General features: G+C 38.4%; 1 protein-coding gene across 8 annotated transcripts in view; it reads right to left on the bottom strand.

Moving 5' to 3' along the window:
* The window catches only part of FAM149B1 (family with sequence similarity 149 member B1), a 78,312-nt gene that overhangs the window by 5,555 nt on the left and 45,343 nt on the right, over positions 1-27,414 (bottom strand). For 7 of the 8 annotated variants that reach the window (XM_046026505.1, XM_046026509.1, XM_046026503.1 and 4 more), the window contains 4 exons: positions 26,632-26,819; positions 6,182-6,306; positions 3,964-4,070; positions 1,112-1,336 (listed from right to left, as the gene is read on the bottom strand). In XM_046026505.1, coding sequence (XP_045882461.1) covers positions 1,112-1,336; positions 3,964-4,070; positions 6,182-6,306; positions 26,632-26,819 — 645 coding nt within the window. The remainder of the gene's footprint in view (positions 1-1,111; positions 1,337-3,963; positions 4,071-6,181; positions 6,307-26,631; positions 26,820-27,414) is intronic. The other variant, XM_046026510.1, reaches the window with a different exon arrangement.

The following is a 27,414-nucleotide window of genomic DNA, read 5'->3' as shown; positions in this document are numbered from 1 at the left end:
GGTCTTGGGACATATCCCCTGTGGATAAGGGGGGACTACTGTAATTATAAGTGCCAGGTAAATTTCTTAAACTTTTCTTCCATGGCATTTCTAGCAGTTTGTAGCATTTCTCATACTCAAGACAGTACCTGAAAATCAATGATACTTTCATGTCCCAGAAGAAACAAGGTAACTTGTTTCCACTTTTTAAAAATTGTCAGAAGGTATGAGGATTAATTATGCTTCAAGAACGCTCATCCTCAAATGAGTGAATCTATTATCAATACCAGCATCAACATAGTCAAATAGTGGGTAGGTGAGAAGAACTCTGGTATCCTGACAAAGATTTTTGGGCGTTACGGACATCTCTTTTAGTGAATCTATTGGGATAAATTAAAACAAATTGAAGTCAAATAACACGTTGGGAAAGAAGTATAAGGACATCTATAATTTAGAAGCTGAATTCAAAACATAGTTCCAGCCATATTATCTTATACCCCTGATGATAGTCTTAGACTCAAACATCCTAAGATGTTTTGTGAATCAACACCTAATGAAAGAATTTTATTTTAAAAAGTAGGCTTCTAAATGTTTTTTGCATGACAAAGCTCATAGTGAATTAAGGGTGGGAAAAGGAAAAAATATGGTTAGTGTTATTTCCTAGGAAGAGCCAAGGTATATTTTTCCCGGTATATAGACAAGTACTTATCTGAGGTTAAAATGTTATCATTTGTCAGTGGAATAAGCAGATCCCAGTGGTACAGAAAAATATTAAAGGAGAGTTATTTTGGGATGAATTTCACTGAACACTGAGGAAAGTGATAAGATACATAGATCTTATTCCTTTGATAAGTGTCACTGAAGTATTCTAGCTGATATTTTATTGTAGAAGTAAATAGCTAAATAGCTAAGTAAATAGCTAAATCAATACATCTAATACCTGAATTTTATTCAGATTTAACCACATTTCTTTCTCTGTTGGATTTAAACCAGTGTATAGTCCATCATGAGAATATCTAATGATTAGTTTCTAGGCATATATTTCAATCTTACATTTACATTCATTCTCTATATAAAATTATTCTTCATTAGTTTTACCACCGTTTCCCCAAATTCTGCTTTTGAAACCTACACTCGGGATCCTCTGAGTATTTCTTCCATGGGTCTTGGCGTTCCAGCGCGTGAATGGCTTGTGCTGATGGGATGCAGGGTACGTGGAGGGGGATTCCGTCTCCTGGCAGACTGTACTGTGTATAATAGAGCTGATGTACTAAGCTCCAGGGCTCGATTTGGCCAATTTCGAGTTGAAAGGATGGTACTGGATCCAGGTCTCATAAGTAACTTGTCATCAAGATCTCTAGTGGCCAAATCAGAAACCCACAATGAAATATCAACATTGGTCTGTATAGGGAAACAAGACTCAAAGACTTAGACTATAAAATATATTCAAGGGAGGAAAAAAAGCAAAAGTAAATAACCTAGTTTATACGAATCACATAATCTAGCCTCAGGCATGAGAACATGTTCGTACAAGGACAGCATTTTAGCCATACAGGTAATTTACTAGAATGGAGACTTGGGGGTGCCTGGGTGGCTCAGTTGGTTAAGTGACTGCCTTTCGCTCAGGTCATGATCCTGGAGTCCCCGGATGGAGACCCGTATCAGGCGCCAGCTCCACGGGGAGTCTGCTTCTCCCTCTGACCTTCTGACCGTCTCCCTTCTCATGCTCTCTCTCTCTTTCAACCAAATAAAATAAAATCTTAAAAAAAAAAAAAAAGAATGGAGACTTGGGAAAGCAAGTCCATTATTCACCTGCCATGACAGTCACTTCTTCAGTTACAGTGAAGGCTGACCTGAAGATTCCCTGCTCTGGAGTGCTTCCTGAAAGTTCACCTCAGGGACTGAGATTCCTACCATATCGGAAGCCTTCTTTGTGCTGAAGGAAAGACTTAGTTGAAAGGCAAATAATTACTGCTTAGGAGCAGTGTGGTACCAGCGAGGATCCCACCCTAAGATTAAAATGCTGAGCTCATTGGAGCCTGAGTGGGGCCGGGGGGGCGGCGGGGGGGAGTGTGTTTGGTTCCTTGGAAAGCTGGAGCAGGCAACCCGTCCAGAGCCTCACGCTGCGCAGGGCACTGGGGCTACTGTAGGTCGCTGTCTGCACAAGCAACTAAAGTTCAGCACTTTCCTATAAGTACTCTGATAAGTAGAATACTATGCCCAAATAGTTAAGGAACTTCCTCTGCCCTGCAGATTCCAGTTTTTGTTTTTGTTTTTGTTTTGTTTTTTTAAGTGGGTGCAGTACTTGTAAGACACCTGAGAGACACTATTTGGACAAGGAAATGGAGGGAAAGAGAATTAAGCTCTGCCACATGCTCTTTTGGCTTTCAGCAAGTTCTTCACACTTCGAGGCCACTTTGCTATCCTGTAGTGCAAAATATACCTCAGTGTTTGGAGGACTTTGAAGGGCAAATACCCACCAAGAGATGGAGCTAAACCTTGAGCATTACTCACAAGAGATTGTGCTGGTCTTCCTGCCGTCATAACCATTCACTTACTAGCCTTTTCTTTACACACCTTAACTGCTTTCTGTGACAGAAGCTTTAGCTACTTTATGCTTACCTTTGTCTTCTGAACTACTCATTCGTTATTCTGGATTCAGTTATCACCTTTAGCCTTGTAACTTCTAGATCAACTCCAAATCTGACGTTTTCCATATTTCCGGTGAGATGGCTTGGCATTGAAAACTCAATATGCCCCAAACCAAATTTATCTTTACCCCACAACAAACTTCCTTGAGCTTTGAAATTTCAGAGTTGACTTTGGTTCCTCTATTTATATAGAATCTGATTTCTTTTGCAATATCTCCTAAAATAATACATTCCTTTTTCCTTTGGGACAACCCTGAGTATTGACTTTTAGTAGCTTATGCTTGAACTCCTGTATTAGAATCTTTACCTTCAGTTCCTCCTGCTTCAATTGAGTCTACGTTCTTCTGTTGTAAAATCTATTTTTCAGATTCCTGACTTAAACTGTGTGCCCCCCAAGTGACATTCATATGGTGGTAGGAATGTCAAATGGCATACTTACTTTGGAAAACTGTATGGCAGTTTCTTACAAAGTTAAACATACACTTTACCTATCCTATGACAATCTCTACATATTGACTCAAGAAAAATAGACCATAGGTCCACAAAAAATACCTGTGCAAGAATGTTTGTGGTGCCTTTGCATAAGAGCCGCAACCTGGAAACACCCCATATATTCATTAGCAGAAGAATAGAAAACAAATTGTAGTGTATTCTTACAATAGAATATTACTTATCAATAAAAGAAGGTCACATGCAACAACATGAATGGACCTCAAAAACACAGCATTCAGAACCTTCTAGTCTGGTCACAGCCTTCATTAACTTCATAGCTTCTTCCTTGTGAATCACACCATGATCTATTTTAGTTCTGGAAGATTGTCAGTGATATTTGGTCAGAAGCATTAAAATTCTGACCTATCCGTTTTCTTACTATAGCAAAACCGTTCTGCTTTCCCTTCTAAATAGTTTGTATTTTTTGTCTCCAGACCTTTTCCTACACCATTCCTCCTACCTAGAATAGTCTTGTTGCTCTTCTCTGCTTATCCAAACTCTCATCTTTGAAGGAAAAGTTCATACTATAGTTAGCCACCCAAATACCCCCCTTCTTTGGGACTGTCATGCATTCACTCTGATGAGTACCACACCCTGACATTCAGTCTCAACAATGTGGTTAAGTCTCTTTTTACCCACGTGTGTTTTCTCCTTCCAGTTACATTATCAGCTCCTTGCGGGTGGAAACCATTTCCCTTAGATGTTTTTACTCCCCAGATGTCTCTGTGGTTGCTTGGTAGGTACTCAATATATGCATGATGATTGACTGATTTAGCTTTCCTTCTTTTTTCTCAGTGATCTAGGTAAATTTTAGAGTCTATTAAAATTTTACACTTCTTACAGTAGCTTGTCCATTAGGGAGAGATTTCTTGGCTGTAGAGGCATCCCATGAACCAAGAGACCATTCACATTTGGCTGATGACCACTTGCTGCTTGACAGAGATTCATCTATATGTCAAAAGAAAATGTTACTTGTTACTGGTTGGTGAAGACATTTGCTGTGTTTCCCAACTTTGCCAAAACTTAATATTTTCAAATTAGATAATCTGTGCATTTTTCTTCTATGCCTTAACTTTTATAACGTTTTGGCCATTAGTTGAGCTGGGGCTTCAAGTCCGCTGTCAAGATGACAAGTCAGACTCCTTTTCTCTTCATTTCTAAATGACAGCAGGTAAGGGAAGTCTGATCAAACTGAGATGAAAGCAGTTAACAGCCACTCAGGGGAGCGAGAACTCCATTACTATCATTATTTACGTTAGAAAAGAAAACCTAAGAAGAAAAAATATGGAATAAATATAGAAAAAATTAAGAGTAAACTCTGACATAATCTCTTTCACCATCAAACAGTCTTATGCTCTGCACAAACTAATCCCTTATCTTTCACTACCCCGGGGCAGTCAGCTATCAGTCATAACCTAAGTTCTGAAGACTAACTGGCAAGAGTTCTCGCGTTAACAGGATTTAATCTTCCACGGACTGACGTTGCCACCTTGGAGTGCGGTTGATTTTCTGTCAGGTCATCAGTTCAGTGCACTTTCTGGCCAGCTCCTCTGCCACGGCATGCACTTCCCTCCTACTTTCGCTCAGGAATATGTGAATTAATGCTTCCTTTTCCTTGGTCATTTCCTTGGTCATTCCTTCTTTTTCCTTAGCCAGGAACATTTAAGTTAATTATGCATAACTTAGGGTACCTAACCCATAGTCAGACCACTTTGGCATGTTAGAAGTACTTTATTACCACGAAAGGAACATTAGTTCACCTGGTTAATCCTCCAGTGTGGTAAGAAGATATGGATGGGCCTTGCTGATTTTATTTTTAAATAACCCATTTGTAAATCCAGTAGCACAATATCAGGCCAGTAAACCAACAAAGCAAATACTAAGTCTGGTAGTGAAACCCAGGGTTGGTGAGCATGGCTCAAGGATTAGAATCCCCCTGCAGCGCCCCCATCCTGTTTTGGTTTTTTGTTTTGTTTTTTTGGTTTTTGGCCAGAAGTAACACTGGGAAACTATCATGTAGGAACTAGATAAATCATTACACAGGGATGAGACCAGGCTCTTTAGCCTTCTGTAAGAAATGACCATGTTTATGCTTGTCCACAGACTTCACTGGGACCGCTTGTTCCTTACTTTGGTTTGCCTTTTACACCTCAGTTATTAACCAGTCCTAAACACTCAAAAGGCAGAAAAGTCAACAGATTCAAATATCAAAAATAAAAACCAGGTAGGCTGAGATAAAAGAAAAGGGAGTCAAGTGGAGAAATTCAAAGGATAGGATGTTAAGGCCACAGAACATCTGAGATTGGTCCCCCTTTCTGTCATATCCTTTATTCTTCCCCCAAACAGACTTGGGCCACATAGCTGATTATACATTGCATAACTTAAGGATGACTTAAAAAAAAGAGGGGACTGAGGGGTACCTGGGTGGCTCAGTTGGTTAAGCATCTGCCTTTGGCTCAGGTCACGATCCAAGGATTCTGGGATCAAGCCCCTGCATTGGGCTCCCTGCTCAGTGAGGAGCCTGCTTTTCCTCCCTCTCATTCCCCCCTCCCCCCCCGCTCATGCTCTCTCTCTCTCTCTCAAATAAATAAATAAATCTTGAATAAAATATTTTTAAAAAGAGGCCATTTGTTAAAAAAAGCTGACTGGAAATTATCAATCCTAATTTGCTATTAATTTTTTAAAAATTTCTTTTAGAGCGCATGTGTGCACACATAGGGAGAGCTGGAGGAAGGGGAGGGGCAGAGAGAGGGGAGAGAGAATCTTAAGCAGGCTCCAGGTCCAGTGCAGAAACTGCCCCAGAGCTTGATCTCACAGCCCTGAGATCATGACCTGAGTCGAAATCAAGAGTGGGACCGACTGAGGCACGCAGGTGTCCCATTATTAATTTTTTAAACTTAAACTTATCAATGCAAAGAGTCACTGTCTTATTATGATAAACACATAGCTTTACTGAAAAAAAATTGGGTCATAATAAAATTAAGGCAGATAACTCTGAGCAAGCTTCTTCTGGCAAGAATAGCCCTAGGTTCTCCAGTATATTCCTGTGTAGAGCTTACTGGATTTGAGGTGATGGACGGCACCTTCGACTGTGGCACTCGAGGTAACACCAAAGGCTGTGGTTCACTCAGCACGCAGGGGCTTTCTGAAGCTGGTCTGGTGATTGCAACATTACTCTCATCATCTGAGCAAAGGAACAGAATCTATTACCCATGGATATCTTCAGACCCACAGCAAAACAGTAAAAAAATCTTCCCCAAGAATTCCTAATCTCAAACTAGGCTTCACTCATTTTTGCAGCCCAATTTCATACCACCTGCATGTTTAAAACAACAACAACAAACAGCCTTAAGAAGTTAGTTAGAGTGTTTGCCCAGGCTGATGATGCCTATTGGTACCCAGCAGAAGGAAAAACAAAGATCTCTAGAGCAAAGATATCCAATAGAACACTTGGGGTTAATGGAAACACATTTATTCCTTATACAACCCTATGTTAGTATTATATTGTTCCATTGATTAAAAAAAAACTGAATCACAGTGAGTTTAAGAAACTTGCATAGGGTACAAAGTTAGTGTCAGAGCCAGAGCTCAAATCCAGGTTTGTTTGGTAACAAACTGCTTTTAACCATTCTAGGATATGACTTCTCACAGGGATAAATTTTAGAGCAGGAGTTGGCTAACTATGGCCCATGCATTGACCAAATATGATCCATTGCCTGTTTATCTTATTGCAGTAAAACATGTATAACACAAAATTTACCATTTTAACCATTTTAAAGTGTTCATTTCAGTGGCAGTTAAGTACATGCATAATGCGCAGTCGTCATCACTGGTTCCATAACTTTTTCATCACCTCAAAGGGAAATCTCATGCCCATTACTATTGCTGGTTTTTGTAAATAAAGTTGCAACACTACTTTATTTTCATTGCTGTATAATACTGTCTTATATGAATGTATCACACTGTAGTGCTGTGGGACATTTGGGTAGTTGCAAGTTTTTATTTTCTAGTATGTGGTGCTAATATGGACATTCTTATGTATGTTTTAGTGACATATATAGTGCATACAGGGAGTGTACATAACCACATTCTGTCATGCTCATATTGTTTATGGCCACTTTCAAGGGCAGAGTTGAGTAAATGCAACAGACTGGATGGCTGGCAAGGACTGGCTCTTATACACAAAGTTTGGTGACTTCTCTTTTAGGGGGTCAACTCACTGAACAATCGTCCACTAAACCACTTAGAGATCCTCCAGCTCCATTTCAAGATCAGTTTCTTGAAGTTGGACTTGATACTGAAAATTGAAGGATTTCCTTTATTTACCACTGGTAGTGTTTATTATTACTGCAGTTCAGATGTAACTATGGACTTTATCATTTATCTGTTATTTCCAAAAACTTAAACTCATATGATATAAATCAGGGTTTTTAAAAAAGATTTTATTTACTTATTTGACAGCACACAAGCAAAGGGAGGGACAGGCAGAGGGAGAGGGAGAGGCATGCTCTCCACTGAGCAGGGAACCTTATGCAGAACTTGATCCCAGCACCCTGGGATCATGACCTGAACCAAAGGCAGATGCTTAACCAACTGAGCCACCCAGGCACCCCTAAACCAGTTCATTTTTAAAGGGCGTTAGTTCTCGAGGTGCCTGGGTGGCTCAGTAGGTTAAAGCATCTGCCTTCAACTTGGGTCATGATCCGGGCATCCTGGGATCGAGCCCTGCATCAGGCTCTCTGCTCAGCAGGGAGCCTGCTTCCCTTCCTCTCTCTCTGCCTGCCTCTCTGCCTATTTGTGATCTCTGTCTGTCAAATAAATAAATAAAATCTTTTTTTTAAAAAAAGGGTATTAGTCCCGTTTTCCAATTCCAGCATTATTTATTTTTAAGATTTTATTTATTTGTTTGTTTATTTATTTATTTATTTATATGAGGGGGGAAGGGGCAGAGAGAGAGGAAGAGAGAGAATCCTAAGCAGACTCCCTGCTGAGTACACATGGGGCTCGATCCCACAACCCTGAGATCATGACCTGAGCTGAAATCAACAGTTGGATGCTTAACAAACTGAGCCACTCAGGTGCCTCTCCAATTCCAGCTTTAAAAGAGAACTTGACATGCATACAACAGAGTGGCTTAAAGAAGAATCCACATAGACAGGATCAAATGTAGCAAATGTGGAGCAACTGGAACTCTCATACAATACTGGAGAGCGTAAATGGGTGCAACCACTGTGGAAATTTTTTGACAGTCCCCACTGAAGTTGGAATAGCATATCTTATGACCTAGCAGTGCTACTCTAGTACATATGTTCACCAAAAGACATGTACAAGGGGCACCTGGGTGGCTCAGTGGGTTAAGCCTCTGCCTTCAGCTCAGGTCATGATCTCAGGTCCTAGGATCGAGCCCCGCGTTGGGCTCTCTGCTCGGAAGGGAGCCTGCTTCCCCCCCTCTCTCTCTGCCTGCCTCTCTGCCTGTTTGTGATCTCTCTCTCTCTCTCTGTGTCAAATAAGTAAATAAAATTTAAAAAAAAAAAGACATGTACAAGAACATTCCTGACAACACCATATGCTTTCAAATATAAATTGCAAACGACTCAAATATCCATTAACAGTAAAATGTGATCTACCATATGATAGAATATGATATAACAACAAAACTATTATTCTAAGCAAAATAGTAGTTACTACATATTTTTGGATATGTCTCCCCAAGAAGGAAAACAAAAGCAAAAATAAAAAATGGGACTATATCAAACTAAGAAACATTTGCACAGTGAAGGGAATCATTAAAAAAAAAAAAAGGTAACCTACTGAATAGAAGATATTAGCAAATGATATTCAGTAAGAGATTAATATGTGAAATATATAAAGAACTCATACAACTCAACACCAAATGATGTGATTTAAAAATGGGCAGAGGATCTGAATAAACATTTTTCCAAAGAAGACATACTGATGGCCAACAGACACATGAAAAGATGCTCAACATCACTAATCATCAGGAAAATTCAAATCAAAACCACAATGAGACCTCACACCAGTCCCCTTGTCTGATTGCTGTGGCTAGGGCTTCCAATACTATGTTAAATAAAGTTGGTGAGAGTAGACATCCTTGTCTTATTTTTTATCTTAAATGGAAAACTTTCATGTTTTCACCATTGAGTATGATATTAGCTGTGAGTTTGACATATGTGGTCTTTATTTTGTTAGGTATGTTTCTTCTCTACCCGTTTAGTTGAGAGTTTTTATCATGACTGGATGTTGGATTTTGTCAGATGCTTTTTCTGTATCTACTGAGATGATCATGTGATTTTTATCCTTCATTTTGTCAAAATCCACATTGATTTGTGGATGTTGAACCATTCTTGCATCATTGGAATAAATCCCACTTGATCTTGGTGAATGACTCTTTTAATGTAGTTTCTTAAATATTTATTTATTTATTTATTTGGGGGAGGGACAGAAGAAGAGGAAGAGAATCTCAAGCAGAATCCCCACTGAGCATGGAGCCCAACACATGGCTCAATCTCACAACCCTGAGATCATGACTGAGCTGAAATTAAGAATCAGCTGCTTACCTGACTGAGCCACCCAGGACCCCCTCTTTTAATATAATTTTAAGTTCCATTTGCTGATATTTTGTTGAAGATTTTTGTACCTGTATTCATCAGGGATATTGGTCTGTGACTTATTTTTTATTTTTATTTTTTTTGTAGTGTCTTGTTTTGGTATCAGGATAATGTTGATTTCATAGAATGAACTTGGAAGCATTCCTTCCTCTCCTAATTTTTGGGGTAGTTTGAGGGGGATTTTTGTAAAATTTAATTAATTAATTAATTAATTAATTTTTTTTGAGTGAGAAAGAGTGAGCAGCAGGGGAGAGGGAAAGGAAAAGGGAGAAAAAGTATCACAAGCTGGCTCCACACCCAGTGCAGACCTTGATGTGGGGCTTGATCCCATGACCTGGAGATCATGACCTGAGCCAAAATCGAGAGTCAGATGCTCAACTGACTAAGCCACATAGGTGCCCTGAGAGCAATAGGTATTAACTTGTCTTTAAATGTTAGCTAGAATTAAGCTGTGAAGCCTCATGCCCTGGACTTTTCTTGGGAGTTTTTTGTTTTGGTTTGTTTTGTTTTGGAGATCTGCTGTTTATTTTTTTAAAAATTTAAAAAGATTTATTTAGAGAGAGCATGAGTAGGGGGGAGGGGCAGAGGGAGAGAGAGAACCCTCAAGCAGACTCCCACTGAGCATAGAGCCCAACGCAGGGCTCAATCCAATCCTGAGATTGTAACCTGCGCTGAAATCGAGTTAGATGCTTAACCGACTGAGTCACCCAGGCACCCCATCTTGGGAGTTTTTTGATTACCAATTCAAAATTTTGTCACTAGTAATTGATCTGTTCACATTTTCTATTTCTTCCTGACTCAGTCTTAGAGAATTGTATATTTTTGAAAATTTACCTATCTCTTGTAGATTGTCCAATTTGTTGGTATGAACTTTTTTTTTAAAAGATTTTATTATTTTAATTTGACAGAGAGAGACAGTGAGAGAGGGAATACAAGCAGGGAGAGTGGAAGAGGGAGAAAGAGGCTTCCCACTGAGCAGGGAGCCCGATGTGGGGCTCGATCCCAGGACCCTAGGATCATGACCTGAGCTGAAGGCAGACACTTAATGACTGAGCCACCCAGGTGCCCCTGGTATGAACTTTTTGATAGCAGTCTCTTATAAGCTTCATATTTCTCTGATGTAGTTTGTAAGTTCTCTTTCATTTCTGATTTTGAGTCCTTTTTTTCTTGATGAGTCTGGCTAACATTGTATCAATTTTATTTTTTTCAGTTTTATTTTTTCAGAAAAAACAGCTCTTAGTTTCAGTGAACTTTTCAGATTTTTTTAGTCTCTATTTCATTTATTTCCACCCTCATCTTTATTATTTCCTTCCTTCTGCTAACTCTACTATTTCTAGTTCCTTTATGTAAATTTAGAATAAAACTTTTCTTGGTTTTTGGGGTAGCCCTGTTTTGCTGTAACCTTCCTTCTTAGAGTTAGTTGCCCTTGCTGTGTCCCAAAGATTTTGAACTGTCCTGTTTCCACTATTATTTGTCTCCAGGTATTTTTTCTCCTCTTCGATTTTTTCATTAATACATTAGCTATTTGGTAGTATGTTGTTTATCCTCCATGTGTTTGTATTTCTTCTAGTTTTCTTGTAACTGGTATCTCATTTCATACCATTGTGGTTGGAAAAGATACTTGATGTGATTTAAATATTTATTTGTTTATTTTAGAGAGGGAGGGACAGAGTGAGTGTGAGGTGGAGTAGGGGCAGAGGGAGACAAGCAGACTCGGGGAGCCGGACTTGGGGCTTGATTCCAGGACCCTGAGATCATGACCTGAGCCAAAATCAAGACTCAGACACTTAAACAACTGAGCCACCCAGGTGCCCCTAATATGATTTAAATATTAAATTTATGGAGACTTGTTTTGTGGCCTAATATGTGGTCCATCCTGGAGAATGTTCCATGTGTACTTGTTCTATGTGTTTTCTGCCATTTTTTGGATGGAAGGTTTTGTATATATCTGTTAACTCCATCTTGGGTAATATATCATTCAAAGCTAATTTCCTTATTGATCTACTGTCTGAATGATCTATCTATAATGTACACAGGGTGTTAAAGTCCCTTGCTATTATTGCATTACTGTTGATGTGTCCCTTTATGTTTGTTAATGTTTGCTTTATATATTTAGGTGCTTCTATGTTGGATGCATAGATACTTAGAATTGTTATATTCTCTTGTTGGATTGATCCCTTTATTATGTAATGCTTCTCTTTGTCCCTTATTAAAGTCTTTTAAAGTCTGTTTTTTCTGATATAGGTATTATTAGTCAAACTTTCTTTTGATTTCCATTTGAATGAAATATCTTTTTCCAACCCTTCACTTACTCTGTGTCCTTATATCTGAAGTGAGTTTCTTTTAAGCAGCATAGAGATACATCTTGTTTTTTTATTCACTCACCCAATTTCTTTTGATTGGAGCATTTAGTTGATTCACATTTAAAGTAATTATTGATAGGTATGTACTTATTGTCATTTTGTTAACTGTTTTCCGGTTATTTTTGCATTATTCCCTGTTTCCTTCTTCTTTTATTATTCTCTTCCATTGTGGTTTGATGCCTTCCATTATTGTTATTTTTGGATTCCTTTCTCTTTTTTGTATGTGGATTGGTCAAAGGTTTTCAATGTGGTTACTATGAGGTTCATATATAATAACCTATGTATATATAGTAGTCTATATTAAGTTGATGGTTGCTTAAGTTTGAACACATTCTAAAAGGACTTGACTTTTACTCCATGTTTTACGTATATGATATCATATTTTACATCTTATTTTGTGTATCTTCACTTATTTTTTGTAGATATAATACATGTTACTACTTTTGGATTTTAATCTTCATAGTAGTTTTATAAGTGATTAATTACTACCATTATTGCATGTTTGCTTTTAACAGTAAATTTTTTTTTTGCTTTCAAAATTTTTACTTCTAGTTACATCCTTTTTGTCTCTACTTAAAGCTCTGTTAACATTCTTTGTAGGGCCAGTTTAGTAGTAATAACTCCTTTAACTTTTGTTTGGGAAATTCTTTATCTTTCTTTCAATGTTGAATGACTTTGCTGGGTAATGTTTTCTTGGTTGTAGGTTTTTCATTTCAGCACTTTGAATATATAATGCCACATTCTTCTGGCTTGCAAAATTTCTGCTGAAAAATTACCAGATAGCCTTATGAGGTTTTCCTTGGATGTAATGGTTCCTTTTCTCTTGCTGCTTTTAAGATTCTCTGTCTTTAATTTTTGTCATTTTAATTATTGGTATGCACGTCTTTGGGTTCATCATGTGTGAGGTTCTCTGTGATTCCTTGGTCTGAATGTCTGTTTCATTGTCAAGTTTAGGGACTTTTTAGCTATAATTTCTTCAAATAAATTTTATATTCCCTTCTCTCTCTCCTTCTAGGACCCCTACAATGTGAATATTATTACACTTAGTGTTATCACAGAGTTGCCTTTACCTATCCTCTTTTAGAGTTCATTCTCTTTTTGCTATTTCAGTTTGGTTGCTTTTATCATCCTGTCTTCCAGATGACTGAACCATTCCTCTACATTCTCTAATCTGCTGTTGATCCCTCTGGTGTATTTTTGTTTGTTTGTTTGAGGGTGTGGGGTGAGGAAAAGAGAGAATCTTAAGCAGACTCCATGCCCAGCACAGAGCCCATTGCAGGGCTCGATCCCACAACCCTGATATCATGACCTGAACTGAAATCAAGAATCAGACGATTAACTGACTGAGCCACCCAGGCATCCCTATGTATTTTTCACTTTAGTTACTATAGTTTTTTATCTGACTGGTTCTTTTTGTATATATATATTTTCTATCCCTTTCTATCCCGCACTCTTCTATCAAGTCTGGTGAGTATCTTTATCAGGTAAATTGCTTATTTCCATTTCATTTAGCTCTTTCTCTGTTGTTTTGTCTTACTACTTCATTTAGAACCCATTCCTTGGTCTCTGATTTTTTTTCTTACTCTGTGTTTGTTTCTATGTATTAGGTAGGCCTGGTTTTGAAAGTTGTTGCCTTATGTAGAAGGTATTCTGTGGGTGCTCTGTAGTGCAGTCTACCCGGTCATGAGGACCAGGTGCTGCAGGGCTGTCCCCTATGTGGATTGTCTTCACCCTCTGGTTGTACTTGAGCCAAGGCTACTATAGGCACACTGGTGGGCAGTGTTTGCTTCTTGAGCAGCTCAGTGAGAGGCCTGGTTGCATTCACTGTAGGCTCAGTGGTGAGCAGGACTAGCTAGCCCTCAGCCCCACTGTCTGCAATGACCCACTGTGACAGCTACAGGTGTGGTATTGGGCAGAGCTTCGTTCTGGACTGGCTAGCTGAGAGACTGATCAGCAGCTACTGTCAGCATGCTACTATCAGCGTACTGGTGTGTCGGGTTAGCTTCACCACACCCCAGGGCAGGCATTGCTTTGTAGGTGAGCTGTTTCTGGCCAGGACTGACTGCCAGGTCTCATGGGGTAGGAGCTGCTTTTGGAGGTGACTGTCAGGTTGGTCAGGTTAGGTGGGGGGAGCCTGGAGGGTAATGCTGCGGCAGAGCAAGTAGTACCAACAAGAAAGATGGAGGTGTCAGAACTGCCTTCCATGGGTGTCTGGCTATCTACGTTGGGCAAGGGAAAGGATAATAGTGCCTGCAAGTACTTCTGTTCCCAGAGAAAGCTGCCACACTCTCTGCTTCTCTGGCATATGTCCTAAAATCAGTCAAGAAGTCTTCCTGTAGAGATAGGAAGATGATGGTGGAGTAGGAGGACCCCAGGCTCACCTTGTCCCTTGAATACAACTGGATACTATAAAATCATCCTAAATAGCCTAGAAATTGACTTGAAGACTGACCAAACAAACTCTACAACTAAAGGGAGAGAAGTGGTCACATCAAAGAAGGTAGGAAGTGTGGAGATGTGATTTAGGGGAGAAATGGATCATGGCTGCTGCAGATGGGAGGGAGCCATGGATGAGGAGAAGGTTGGGAGAGAGAGAGAGAGGCACACAGAGGAATGCACAGGGAGACCATTTCCCCATAGACACTGGCTTCGAAAATGAGAGAGGCTGAATTTCATGAGGTCTTGCAACCAATAGGGCTTAAAGCTTAGAATTTAAAAGGTCAGCAAGCTTGGCTGGGATAGAGCCCAGAGGGCACTGTCCTGCTCTTAGAGAGAAGGTAGGCAAGGAACCTGGGGACATACAGTATGGAAACAGCAATCTGAAGAAAACATAGGGCACCGAGTAGAGAGATTATTTGCTCTTCTCAGAGTGTGTCCCTGAGGCAATATTCACAGAGACATCTCTCCACTGTTCTCAGAAAGAACAGAGCTGGCCAAATGCCCTTTTCTCCCCCAAACCCCAGCATAAACACAGAGCCACCTGCAGGAAGCAACACAGCACAGGGGCTGCCTAACTTGCTTACACTAAGCCCTGTGCTCCAGTTGAGCTGCCCTTCTCAGTCATGCTAACTTCGTCCTAGTGTAGCAGACCCCTCCGCCAGAAGACCAGCCAAACCCCTCCCCCAACCATATCTCCCAACCAGAGAGTTTTGCAGGGCCTCAGTTCCAGTGGAAGTAGTGACACGTCTCATTTCGCAAGCAGACCAGGGCACATGTAGTTAAAACTCACCACATTCAAGCCAGGGACCAAACACTGCCCACAGCAGGAAAGGAGAGCCTCTGGGAATAACTGGCTGGAAGGATAGAGCAGCCAGAACACAATAGTACAGCACATGCAGCACACACTGGAGACACTCCCTGAAGCACCAGGCCCTGGGCACTACATGACCTCTTCTTCATAAGGCCATCACTTTCAGAAACAAGAGACATAATTGGCTTTTCTGACACACAGAAGCAGACATAGACTTAGACATAATGAGAGGACAGGAATTCATCCCAAATGAAAGAAAATAAAATAAGGTCATGTCCAGAGATCTAAGCAAAACAGATATAAATAGCATGCCTGATGGAGAATTTAAAGCAACAATCATAAGGATACTCACTGGATCTGAGAAAAGAAAAGAATGGAAAACATCAGTGAGACTCTGACCACAGAGGTAAAAGAGTTAAAAAATCATACAGAGATGAAGAGTGCAATAAATGAGATCAGAAACACACTTGATGCAATGAACAGCAGGCTGAAGAAGCAGAGGGACAAATTAATGACCTAGAGGAAAAAATAATGGAAAGCATTAAAAAGAGAGAAAGAATTATAAATATGCATAGTGGGAATAGACATAGGGAACTCAGGAACTCTATCAAATGTAATAATGTTTGTATTATAGGAGTCCCAGAAGAAGAAGATAGATAAAAGGGGGCAGAAAATCCATTTGATGAAATAATAACTGAAAAATTCCATAATCTGGGGAAAGAAACAGGCATCCAGATCCAGGAGGCACAGAGAAATCCCATCAAAATCATGAAAAGCACACTCTACCCCAAGACATATTGTATTTAAATTTGCAAAATAAAGTGATAAAAAACTATTAAAAGCAGCATGATAAAAGAAATCATTAACTTTCAAGGGAAAATCCGTAAGGCTAGCAGATTTTTCAACAGAAACTTGGCAAGCCAGAACAAAGTGGCGTGATATATTCAGAGGGCTGACAGGATAAAGTCTGCAGCCAAGAATACTTGATCCAGCAAGGCTATCATTTAGAATAGAGATGAAGAGTTTCCCAGACAAATAAAAACTAAAGGAGTTTGTGACCACTAAAACAGCCCTGCAAGAAATATTGAAGGGGACTCTATAAATGGAAAGAAGAGATCAAAAGTGACAGTAGAAAGGCAGGAAAAACAAAAGCAGTAAAAATATTTCTGTAAGGGGCACCTGGGTGGCTCAGTGGGTTAAAGCCTCTCCTTTCGGCTCAGGTCATGATTCCAGGGTCCTGGGATCGAGCCCCACATCAGGCTCTCTGCTACGTGGAGAGCCTGCTTCCTCCTCTCTCTCTGCCTGCCTCCCTGCCTAGTTGTGATTTCTCTCTGTCAAATAAATTAAAAAAAATATTTCTGTAAGTAACATCAGTCAAGGATCTCACAAAAAGGCTATATCTAAAATGTGGGTAGGAGAAAAAGAATGGGTTCAACCTTAAGTGATCATCAGCTTAATATAGGCTGTTATGCAGAAAAGGTTATATATGAAAAAAAGGTTATATATGAACCTGATGGTAACCATATATCAAAACCCACTAATAAACATGCAAAGAATAAAGAGAAAAAAAATCCAAATATATCACTAAGGAAAATCAGCAAAACATGAGAGAGAAAGACAAGAAAGAAACAGAGAAATGCTCCAGAAAGATCACAAAACAAGTAATAAAATGTCAATAAATATATAACTATTATAATTACCTTGAATGTAAACGGTCTGAACACTCCAAAAAGACATAGGGAGTCAGGGATTTAAAAAAAAAAAAAAAAAGACCCCGGGTACCTGGGTGGCTCAGTGGGTTAAGCCTCTGCCTTCAGCTCCTGTCATGATCTCAGGAACCTGAGATCAAGCCCCGCATTGGGCTCTCTGCTCAGCAGAGAGCCTGCTTCCCCCTCTCTCTCTGCCTGCCTCCCCCTCTCTCTCTGCTGCCTCTCTGGCTACTTGTGATCTCTCTCTCTGTCAAATAAATAAATAAAATCTTAAAAAACCCAACAATATGCTGCCTAGAAGACACTAATTTTAGACCATAAAGACACCTGTAGATTGAAAGTGAAGGACAGAAAAACATTATGCAAATGGAATAGCAATACTTATATTGGACAGACTAGACTGTTTAAACTAGACTTTAAAAAACAAAGACCTGGGGCGCCTGGGTGGCTCAGTGGTTTAGGCCACTGCCTTCGGCTCAGGTCATGATCTCAGGGTCCTGGGATCGAGTCCCGCATCGGGCTCTCTGCTTGGCAGGGAGCCTGCTTCCCTCTCACTCTCTCTGCTTGCCTCTCTGCCTACTTGTGATCTCTCTCTGTCAAATAAATAAATAAAATATTAAAAAAAAAACAAAAAACAAAGACCTGTAATAAGAGACAAGGGCACTGTATAATAATAAAGGGAATACTACAAAAGAGGAGCTAACAATTGTGTATAGTTATCCATCCAACACTGGAGCACCTAAATACATAAAACAATTACAGACATAAAGGAACTAATCAATAATATAACAATAGTAGGGGTCTTTAACTTAAATCAGTGGACAGGTCATCTAAACAGGAAATCAAGAGGGAAATAATGACTTTGAATGACACACTGGACCAGATGGACTTAACATATATATTCAGAACATTTCCTTCTTAAACAGCAGAATACACATTTTTAAATTATATATGGAACATTATCCAGAATAGATCACATATTAGGCCACAAAATAGGCTTCAACAAATACAAGAAAACTGAAGTCATACCATGCACCTTTTCTGATCACAACATTATGAAACAAGTCAACCACAAGAAAGACTGGAAAGACCACAAATACATGGAGGTTAAATAACATATACTAAATAATAAAGATTAAAGCAGAGATAAGTGACATAAAAACTAAAAAAAAAGAAAAAATAAAAGAAAACAGTAGAACAGATCAATAAAAGTAGAAGGTGGTTCTTTGAAAAAAATTAACAAAATTGATAACCTCTAGCTAGATGTATCAAGAAGAAAAAAGAAAGGACCCAAATAAAATCACAAATGACAGAGGAGAAATAACCACCACCACAGAAATACAATTATGAGAATATTATGAACATAACAAATTGGATAACCTAGTAAAAATGGATAAATTTAAAAAAAAAATACAACCTACCAAGACTGAATCATAATGAAACAGAAAATCTGAACACCAGTTATTAGTGAAGGAGACTGAGTAAAAAAAATAAATAAAATAAAAAAAAAATCCCACCAAATAAAAATTCAGGACCAGATGGCTTCACTGGTGAATTATTACAAACATTCAAAGAAGAATTAATACCAATCCCTACTCTTCCAAAAAACAGACGAGGAAAGAAATCATCTTCTTCTCCTCCTTTTTTTTTTTTTTTTTTTTTTTTTTTGAGGCCAGCATTATCCTGGTACCAAAGCCAAGGATACCACAAAAAAAGTACAGGCCAATACCCTGATGAACATAGATGCAAAAATCCTCAAAAAAATCTTGACACACCAAATTCAACAATACATTAAAAGGATAATATATCAAAAAAATAAAAATAATGCATCATGATTGTTATTAATCTAGGAATGCAAGAATGGTTCAACATCCACCAGTCAGTATGATACACTACATTAACAAAATGAAGAATAAGTATCATACAATAATCTCTATAGATGCAGAAAAAACATTGACAGAATTCAACACTTTCATCAAAAGTGGGTGGGTATAGAGAGAATGTGCCTCACCATTATAAAGTACATATATGACAAGCCCACAGAAAACATCATGCTCAACAGTGAAAAGCTAAAAGCTTCCTCTAGGATCAGAAATAAGGATGTCCACTTTCACCACAGCATTGGAAGTCCTACCAAAAGCAGTAGGCAAGAAAAAGAAATAAAAGGCATCCAAATTGGGAAAGAAGAAATAAAACTCTCACTATTCGCAGATGACATATACAGAAACTGTAAAGATTCTATCAAAAACTGTTAGAACTAATAAATGAATTCAGTAAAGTTGTAAGATACAAAATCAATACACAAGAATCTGTTGTGGGGCGCCTGGGTGGCTCAGTGGGTTGAAGCCTCTGCCTTTGGCTCAGGTCATGGTCCCAGGGTCCTGGGATCGAGCCCCACATCGGGCTCTCTGCTCAGCAGGGAGCCTGCTTCCTCCTCTCTCTCTCTGCCTGCCTCTCTGACTACTTATAATCTCTATCAGATAAATAAATAAATAAATAAATCTTTTTAAAAAAAAAGACTCTGTTGTATTTTTATACACTAATAATGGACTATCAGAAAGAGAAATTAAGGGAAAAAATCTCACTTATAATTGCATCAAAAAGAATAAAATACCTAGGAACATATTTAACCAACGAGGTAAAAGACCTGTATAGTGAGAACTATAAGACATTAATGAAAGAAACTGAAGAAGACACAAATAAATGAAAAGGTATTCTGTGCTCATAGATTAGAAGAATTAATATTTCTATGAGAATTAAAATGTCTGGGGTGCCTGGGTGGCTCAGTGGGTTAAGCCTCTGCCTTCAGCTCAGGTCATGATCCCAGGGTCCTGGATCGAGCCCCGCATTGGTCTCTCTGCTCAGTAGGGAGCCTGCTTCTCCTCCTCCTCTGACTGCCTTTCTGCCTACTTGTGATCTCTGTCTAAATAAATAAAAATATTTTAAAAAAAGAAAAAGGAACCTAGAATTAAAAATGTCCATACTAACCCCCCAAAATACAGATTCAATGTGATTCTTATCAAATTTCCAATGGCTTTTTTTCACAGAAATAGGACAAACAATCCTAAAATTTGCATGAAACCATAAAAGACCCCAAATAACCAAAGCAATCTTGAGAAAGAACAAAAATGGAGGCATCTTGCTCTCATATTTAAAACATAGCTATAGCATATAGCATATACATAGCTATAGTAATTAAAACAGTATGGTACTGGCATAGAAATAGACACATGGATCAACAGAACAGAATGGAGAACTTAGAAATAAATCCATGCATGTATGTTCAATTAATTTATAACATGAATACAACGGGGAAAGGACAGTCTCTTCCATAAATAGTTTTTAGAAAACTGGACCAGTATCTCACACCATACACAAAAGCCAATTTAAAACAGATTAAACCCTTGAACATAAGACCTGGAACCACAAAACTCCTGGGGAAAAAAATAAGAGGTAAGCTTCTCGGCCAAGACCATGATTTTTTGAATCTCATGCCAAAAGCAAAACCAAGGAAAGCAAAATAAAACATCAAACTAAAAAAGCTTCTGCATAGCAAAAGGAAAAAGCAACAAAATGAAAAGGCAACCTAGTGAATCAGAGGAAGTATTTGCAAATCAACTATCTGATAAGGGGTATTAATCCAAAATATATGAAAACATATACATGGCCAAAAATATCCAAGTTAAAAATGGGCAGAGGATCTGAGTAGACTTATTCCCGAAGAAATACAGATAGCCAACAAGTACATGAAAAGATGCTCTACATCATTAATCATCAGGGAAATGCAAATCAAAATCACAATGAGGTATCACCTCATATCAGTCAGAATGGCTATTATTGAAAAGTCTAGAAATAACAAGTTGGCAAGGAAATGGAGGAAGGGAACGCTTGTGCACTGTTCATAAGAATGTAAATTGGTGTAGTCACTATGGAAAAAAGTATGGATGTTCCTCAAAAAATAAAAAATAGGAGCACCTGGGTGGCTCAGTCCGTAAAGCACCTGCCTTCAGCTCAGGTCATGGGATTGAGCCCACATTGGGCCCCCTGCTCAGTGAGGAGCCTGCTTCTTCCTCTGTCCCACTCCCTCCTTCTGCTCATGCTTTCTTTCAAATAAATAAACGAAATCTAAAGAAAAATAAAGTGTTTTTAAAAAATTAAAAATAGAGGTACCACATGATTCAGCAATTCTACCTCTGGGTATTTATCTGAAGAAAATGAAAACACTAACTTGAAAAGATGTATGTACCTCCATGTTTATTGCAGCATTTATTTACAACAGCCAAGATATGGAAATCATCAATCATCAATAGAGGAATGGTTTAAAATGTATATATACAATGGAATATTCTTCAGTCATAAAAAAGAATGAAATCATTCCATTTGTGACCTTGAGGGCATTATGCTAAGTGAAGTAAATCAGAGAAAGAAAAGTACCATATGATCTTTCTCACAGATGAAATCTAAAAACGAATAAAACAAAGCTCATGGATAAAAGAAAGGTGGTTGCTAGAGGCGGGGGAGGGGGGAACTGGACAAATGGGTGAACATTTTTTGGTTTTTGTTTTTAGAATAAATTGAATTAAATTTTTTTTCGTATCTATAAAAATTAACAATCAACAGACTCACACTTACATACTGGTTGAAAGTTTTAAAAAATGCTTTTAATGAAATAAAATTCATATAACATAAAACACCATTTTAGCCATTTTTACAGTATACAGTTAACTGGTTTTTAGCATAGTCACAATATTGTGCAACCAGCGCCACTATCTAATTTCAGAAAATATCTGTTACTCCAGAGATACCACATACCTCTCAATTTTCTTCTTCCTCTATGCCTTGGCACCAACTAAACTACCTTCTTTCTCTATGGATGTGCCTGTTCAGGACATTTCATCTGAATGAAATCATACAATATCGGGCTCTTTGTGTCTGGCTTCTTTCACTTAGCATAGTATTTTCAAGGTTTAATCCATGCTGAAACATGCAGGATTACTTTATTTTATGAAAGAATAATATTACATTGCATGGTTTATTAGTTACTTAGCCTGCTATAACAAAATACCACAGATGGGATGGCTTAAATAACAGAAATTTATTTTCTTACAGTTCTGGAGGCTAGAAGTCCAAGACTGAGGTGCTCTCTGGCTTGTAGACAGCTTTGTCCTTGTGTGACCTCTTTTCTGTGCATGCACGGAAAGGGAGCTCTGATGTCTCTTCCTCTTCTTTTAAGGACACCACTGTATAGGATCAGGGCCCCACCCTTATGACTTCATTTAACCTTAATTACCTTCCTGAAGGTCCCATTTCCAAACAGTCAACATTGGAGGTTAGGGCTTCAACATATAAATTCTGAGGAGGATACAATTCCATTCATAACAGCTGGATATAACAAATTTGGTTTCTCCATTCGTAGCTGTGGACATTTGGGTTTCTACTTTTTAAAAAATATTTTATTTTTAAGTAATCTCTAATACCCAGTGTGGGGCTCAAACTCACAACACTGAGATCAAGGGTCATATGCTCCACCAACTAAGCCAGCCAGGTGCCCCTGATTCTACTTTTTGACCATGACAAATAATGCTGTTGTGAACATTCAGGCACAGGCTTTTGTGCAGATATGGTTTCTGTTCTCTTGGTTATATACCTTTGAATGGAATTGCTGGGTTATAGGGTAACTTTATGTTTAACTTTTTGAGGAACTACCAAATTGTTTACACAATGGCTGCACCATTTTACCTTCCCACCAGCAATGTATGAAGTTTCCAATTTCTCCACATCCTCACCAATACTTGTTATTGTCTTTTTTTTTTTTTTTTACTACGTAGCCATCCGATGGGTATGAAGTAGTATTTCATTGTGACTTTGGTTTTGGTTTATATTTCCATAAAGAATATGATGTTGAACATCTTTTCATATGCTTATAGGCCATGTGTAATCTTTGGAGAAAAACCAATTCAAGTTGTTTGTCCATTTTTCAATTCGGTTGTTTGTCCCTTTGTTGTTGAATTGTACTTTATATATTGTGGATGCTAGATTCTTATCATGTGTTGGATTTGCACTTATAGTCTCCCATTCTGTAGGCTGTCTTTTCACTTTTTTTTATAATATCCTTTAATATGTAGTTTTAAAACTTTTGATAAAATCCAGTTTATCGATTTTTCTGTTGTTGTTTATGGTCTTGGTGTTGTATTTAAGATTCCACCGCCAAATTCAAGCTCATTAAGATTTACTCCTCTGTTTTCTTCTAAGAGTTTTATAGTTTTAGTTCTTTAATGTACGTTTGTGATCCATTTTGAGTTGATATTTCATATGTATTGTGAAATAAGGTTTCATATTCATCTTTTCCATGTGGCTATCCAGTTGTTTTAGCACCATTTGTTGAAACTATTCTTCTCCCATTCAGTGGTCTTGGCACCCTTGTTGAAAATCAATTGGCCATAGATGTGTGGCTTTATTTCTGGACTCTTGCTCCTATTCTGTTGACATAATCTATATATCACTTCTTATGCCGATACCACACTGTTTTATTTAATGTAGCTTTGTATCAAGTTTTAAGATCAGGAAGTGTGAGGTCTTTTTTAGTATTATTTGGGACATTCACTCAACCTGTAAATCTATTTGGGGAGTATTGCCATTTTAATATTAAGTCTTCAAATCCATAAACACAGGATGACTTCCCAATTCTTTAGGTTGTCTCTATTTTCTTACAATATTTTTTTGTAATTTTTGTAGTTTTCAATATAAAAATCTTACATTTCCTTGGTTAAGTTTAATCCTAAGTATTTTATTTTTTGATGCTATTGTGAATGAATTTTTTCTTAATTTCATTTTCAATGATTCATTGATAGAGACTAGCAGAATTTTGAGAAGTATGATAGAGAAACCAAAAATTGCCTTGAACAGACTTAGTAGAAATCTGGATTTGGAGGGTGCTGTAGGGGAGGGTTTAGAAGGAAATAAGGAACATGTTGTTAGAAACTGAAAGAAAGGAGGTCCTCATTTAGTGTAAGAAAGCTTAGTGAAATGGTCTTCTGTGGTCAAGTGGAAAGCAGGACTTTTAAGTGATGATTCTGGTTATGTAGCTAAGGAGATTTCCAAGGTGTTGAAGGTGAGGCCTGATTTTTTTTTCTTGCTACTTATAATAAAACATGAGATGAGGAAGAGAAAGTGAAGGAAAAATTAATAAATATAAAGAAATCAATACTTGATGATTTTGAAAATTCTGTATCTTTAGATGGCAAAAGAGTTTAATGAAAGAGGGCTGTCAGACCCTCAAAATGCTACTGGCAGGAGGCAGTCTGATAAAACTACTTAGCTGCACGCTTGTGCTACATTTTATGAAAAAGGAAGGATGACTCAGAGGGTAAAACCAAGAGCCCAGGGCACCTGGTGGCTCAATCAGTTAAACATCTGCCTTCGGCTTGGGTCATGATCCTGGAGTCCCAGGATTGAGTCCCGTGTTGGGCTCCCTACTTGGCAGAGTCTGCTTCTCCCTCACCCTGCTCTAGTGCTCTCTCTCACTCTCAAATAAATAGATAAAATCTTAAAATCAAGAACAAAAACCAAGAGCCCAGAGGTTGGAACATAGAGCTGAGAGGATTATTTCTAGGATTGGAACTCCCAGTATTTTCCCAACTGGACTTCAGAATTGTTTTGTTGTTTTTTTTTAAAGATTATATTTATTTGACAGAGAGAGAGAGAGATCACAAGCAGGCAGAGAGGCAGGCAGAGAGAGAGGAGGAAGCAGGCTCCCCGCTGAGCAGAGAGCCCGATGCAGGGCTTGATCCCAGGACCTTGAGATCATGACCTGAGCCAAAGGCAAAGGCTTTAACCCACTGAGCCACCCAGGTGCCCCTGGACTTCAGAATTGCTATGAACCTTTTTTTACCTTCCATTTCTGCACACACACCTCTTATCTGGAATGTCCGTGATCCTTTCCCTGGCCCATTACTATATGTTGCATGTATTGGGGTAAGGTAACTGTTCTCTAGGAGTGGACTGGCTGGACTATATCATTAGATGTTTATATACCTGTGTATATAGCCTTTAGTTTCACAGGTCTATAAATGGAAAGGAATTGTGCCCCAGTAATATTACTTAATGTATCACGGCCAGCAACTTCATTTGTATCAGGGCCTGATTTAGGTGCTAGCATTTTGGACTTGAGCGCCAATGCTATAATAAGATGAGTTTCTTGGAAGCCTTGGGAGTTAAATATATTTTGAATGCTGGAGCCCATGAATAATTGGGGGCCAGTGGGAAGACTGTAATGGAAAGACTCTAAGGTGGTCCCTCTGTGATTCATACCTCTTGGTATTCACACCTTTGTGAAATCTGCTCCCTTTGAATGTGACTTGCTTCAGACCAACAGATTATGGTAAAAGTGATGAGATGTCACTCCCATGAATGTATTATGTTCCATAAGCTTCTGTTTTGCTAGCTGACTAGCTCTCAGTCTTTCTTGCTGGCCTTGAAAAGGAAAGCTGATGTGATTCCTACAGCTACAAGAAACTAGATGCTTCTAAAAAGGGAAGTGGATCATTTCCTAGTTGAGCCTCTACGAGAGAACCTAGTTGTGGCCAATACCTTGATTGCAACTTTGTGAGATCCTAAGTAGAGGACTACTAAGCCATTCTTGGGACTTCTGATCCACACATCTGTGAGATAATAAATGTGTGTTGTTTGAAATTGCTGTTTGTGATAATTTTTTTTGTAACACAGAAAACCAGAACAATTCTTAAAAAGCTAAATATACATTTAACCATATAATCAGACCATTCCACTCCTAAAAATTTATCTAAGAGAAAAGGAAATGTATATTCAAAAACTCCTTATTCAGTAACATGCAGACCAGCTGTACATGTAATAGTCACAAACTGAAAACAATTCAAATGTCCATGAACAGGTAAATGGATAAAAAAAATTATGAAACAATGGAATACTTGTTAGAAATAAATTGCTAACACACAATTACATGGATGAATCTCAAAATGATCACACTGAATGAAGGAAGCTACTAGCTAAAAGTAAATACCGTGATTCCATTTATATGAAACTCTACAAAAGAAAAACTAAACTATAGTGACAGAAAGCACATTTATTGTCACTTGGGGATGGTGGATCAAACACGGGCAGAAGGGAAGGATTACAAAGGTCATGAACTTTTGGGGTGATGGATATGTTCATTGTATTTACTGTTTTGTGGTTTCATGTTTGTATACATAGGTGAATTTACCAAATTGTACACTTTAAATATGGTTTCTTGTGTATCAGTTCTTCTTAAGTAAAGCAGTTTTTAAAATGTATTTGCCACTTGTACATTTTTTTTCTCACAAATAACCATATTCAAAGAAATCACAGTCTAGTCATCATAGAATGGGCCTTGTTACTCATCCATTCATTCTCAAATATTTTTTCAGTATCTGTTAGTGTCTGTGGGAAATACAAATATGAATCTTTTACACTAAGGAAGTATATAATCTGATAAAATAGTTAATTAGGCTTTGGAAATCATCAATAATTATTTTTTAATATTGTTTTCACAAAGATCCTTACCAGAAGCAAATCCCTCCCAATGACTACGTGTCAGCTGCTCCATACAACTCAGAACCTTGCTCCATACGTCGTCAAACACATAAGCAAGGACATCCTCTTTCATGCAGTAAAATGGAGCAATGGGAGGGTATCCTAATTTCTGTTTCTCTGAAGCTGCTTGTAATTTCTTTCCTTGAAACCCCTCTTCCCTGTAACAGAAGCAAATAAGACTTCATGGTTATTCTTTTTTTTTTTTTTTTTTAAGATTTCATTTATTATTTGACAGAGAGAGAGAGACAGTGAGAGAAGGAACACAAGCAGGGGGAGCAGGAAAGGGAGAAGCAGGCTTCCCGCCAAGCAGGGAGCTCGATGCGGGGCTTGATCCCGGGACCCCAGGATGCTCGATCCTAGGACGCTGGGATCACTACCCAAGCCGAAGGCAGACACTTAACAACTGAGCCAATCAGTTGCCCCCAAAATTCATGGTTATTCTTTACTGTGTGTTCACCACTGTCCTTTGTGCTTCTTAAGGAGTGTGGTTTGTGTGCCCTTCTCCACCGCTGACTCGGCGTAAATATGTTAGCAGATGTGTTAAGCTGCCTTGTAATCTAAGGGAGTTCTCAAAGAGGAGAGTGAATTTCCCTTTTTACTCCCATCTTACCCACTACTCTGCCCCCTCCCCAAAAAGAACAAGAAAAAGAAGACTGAGACTCAGTGTATATTTTTTAGCTTTAAACAGATGAACACCGTCAATTAAGCAATAAGCTATGACAAGCATACAGAAATAATCTTTTTGTTGTAATT

This window comes from Meles meles, chromosome 13 (assembly GCF_922984935.1).
Source record: "Meles meles chromosome 13, mMelMel3.1 paternal haplotype, whole genome shotgun sequence".
In the NCBI taxonomy this organism is placed as follows: Eukaryota; Metazoa; Chordata; class Mammalia; order Carnivora; family Mustelidae; genus Meles; species Meles meles.
This window is presented reverse-complemented; position numbering and strand designations above follow the sequence as displayed.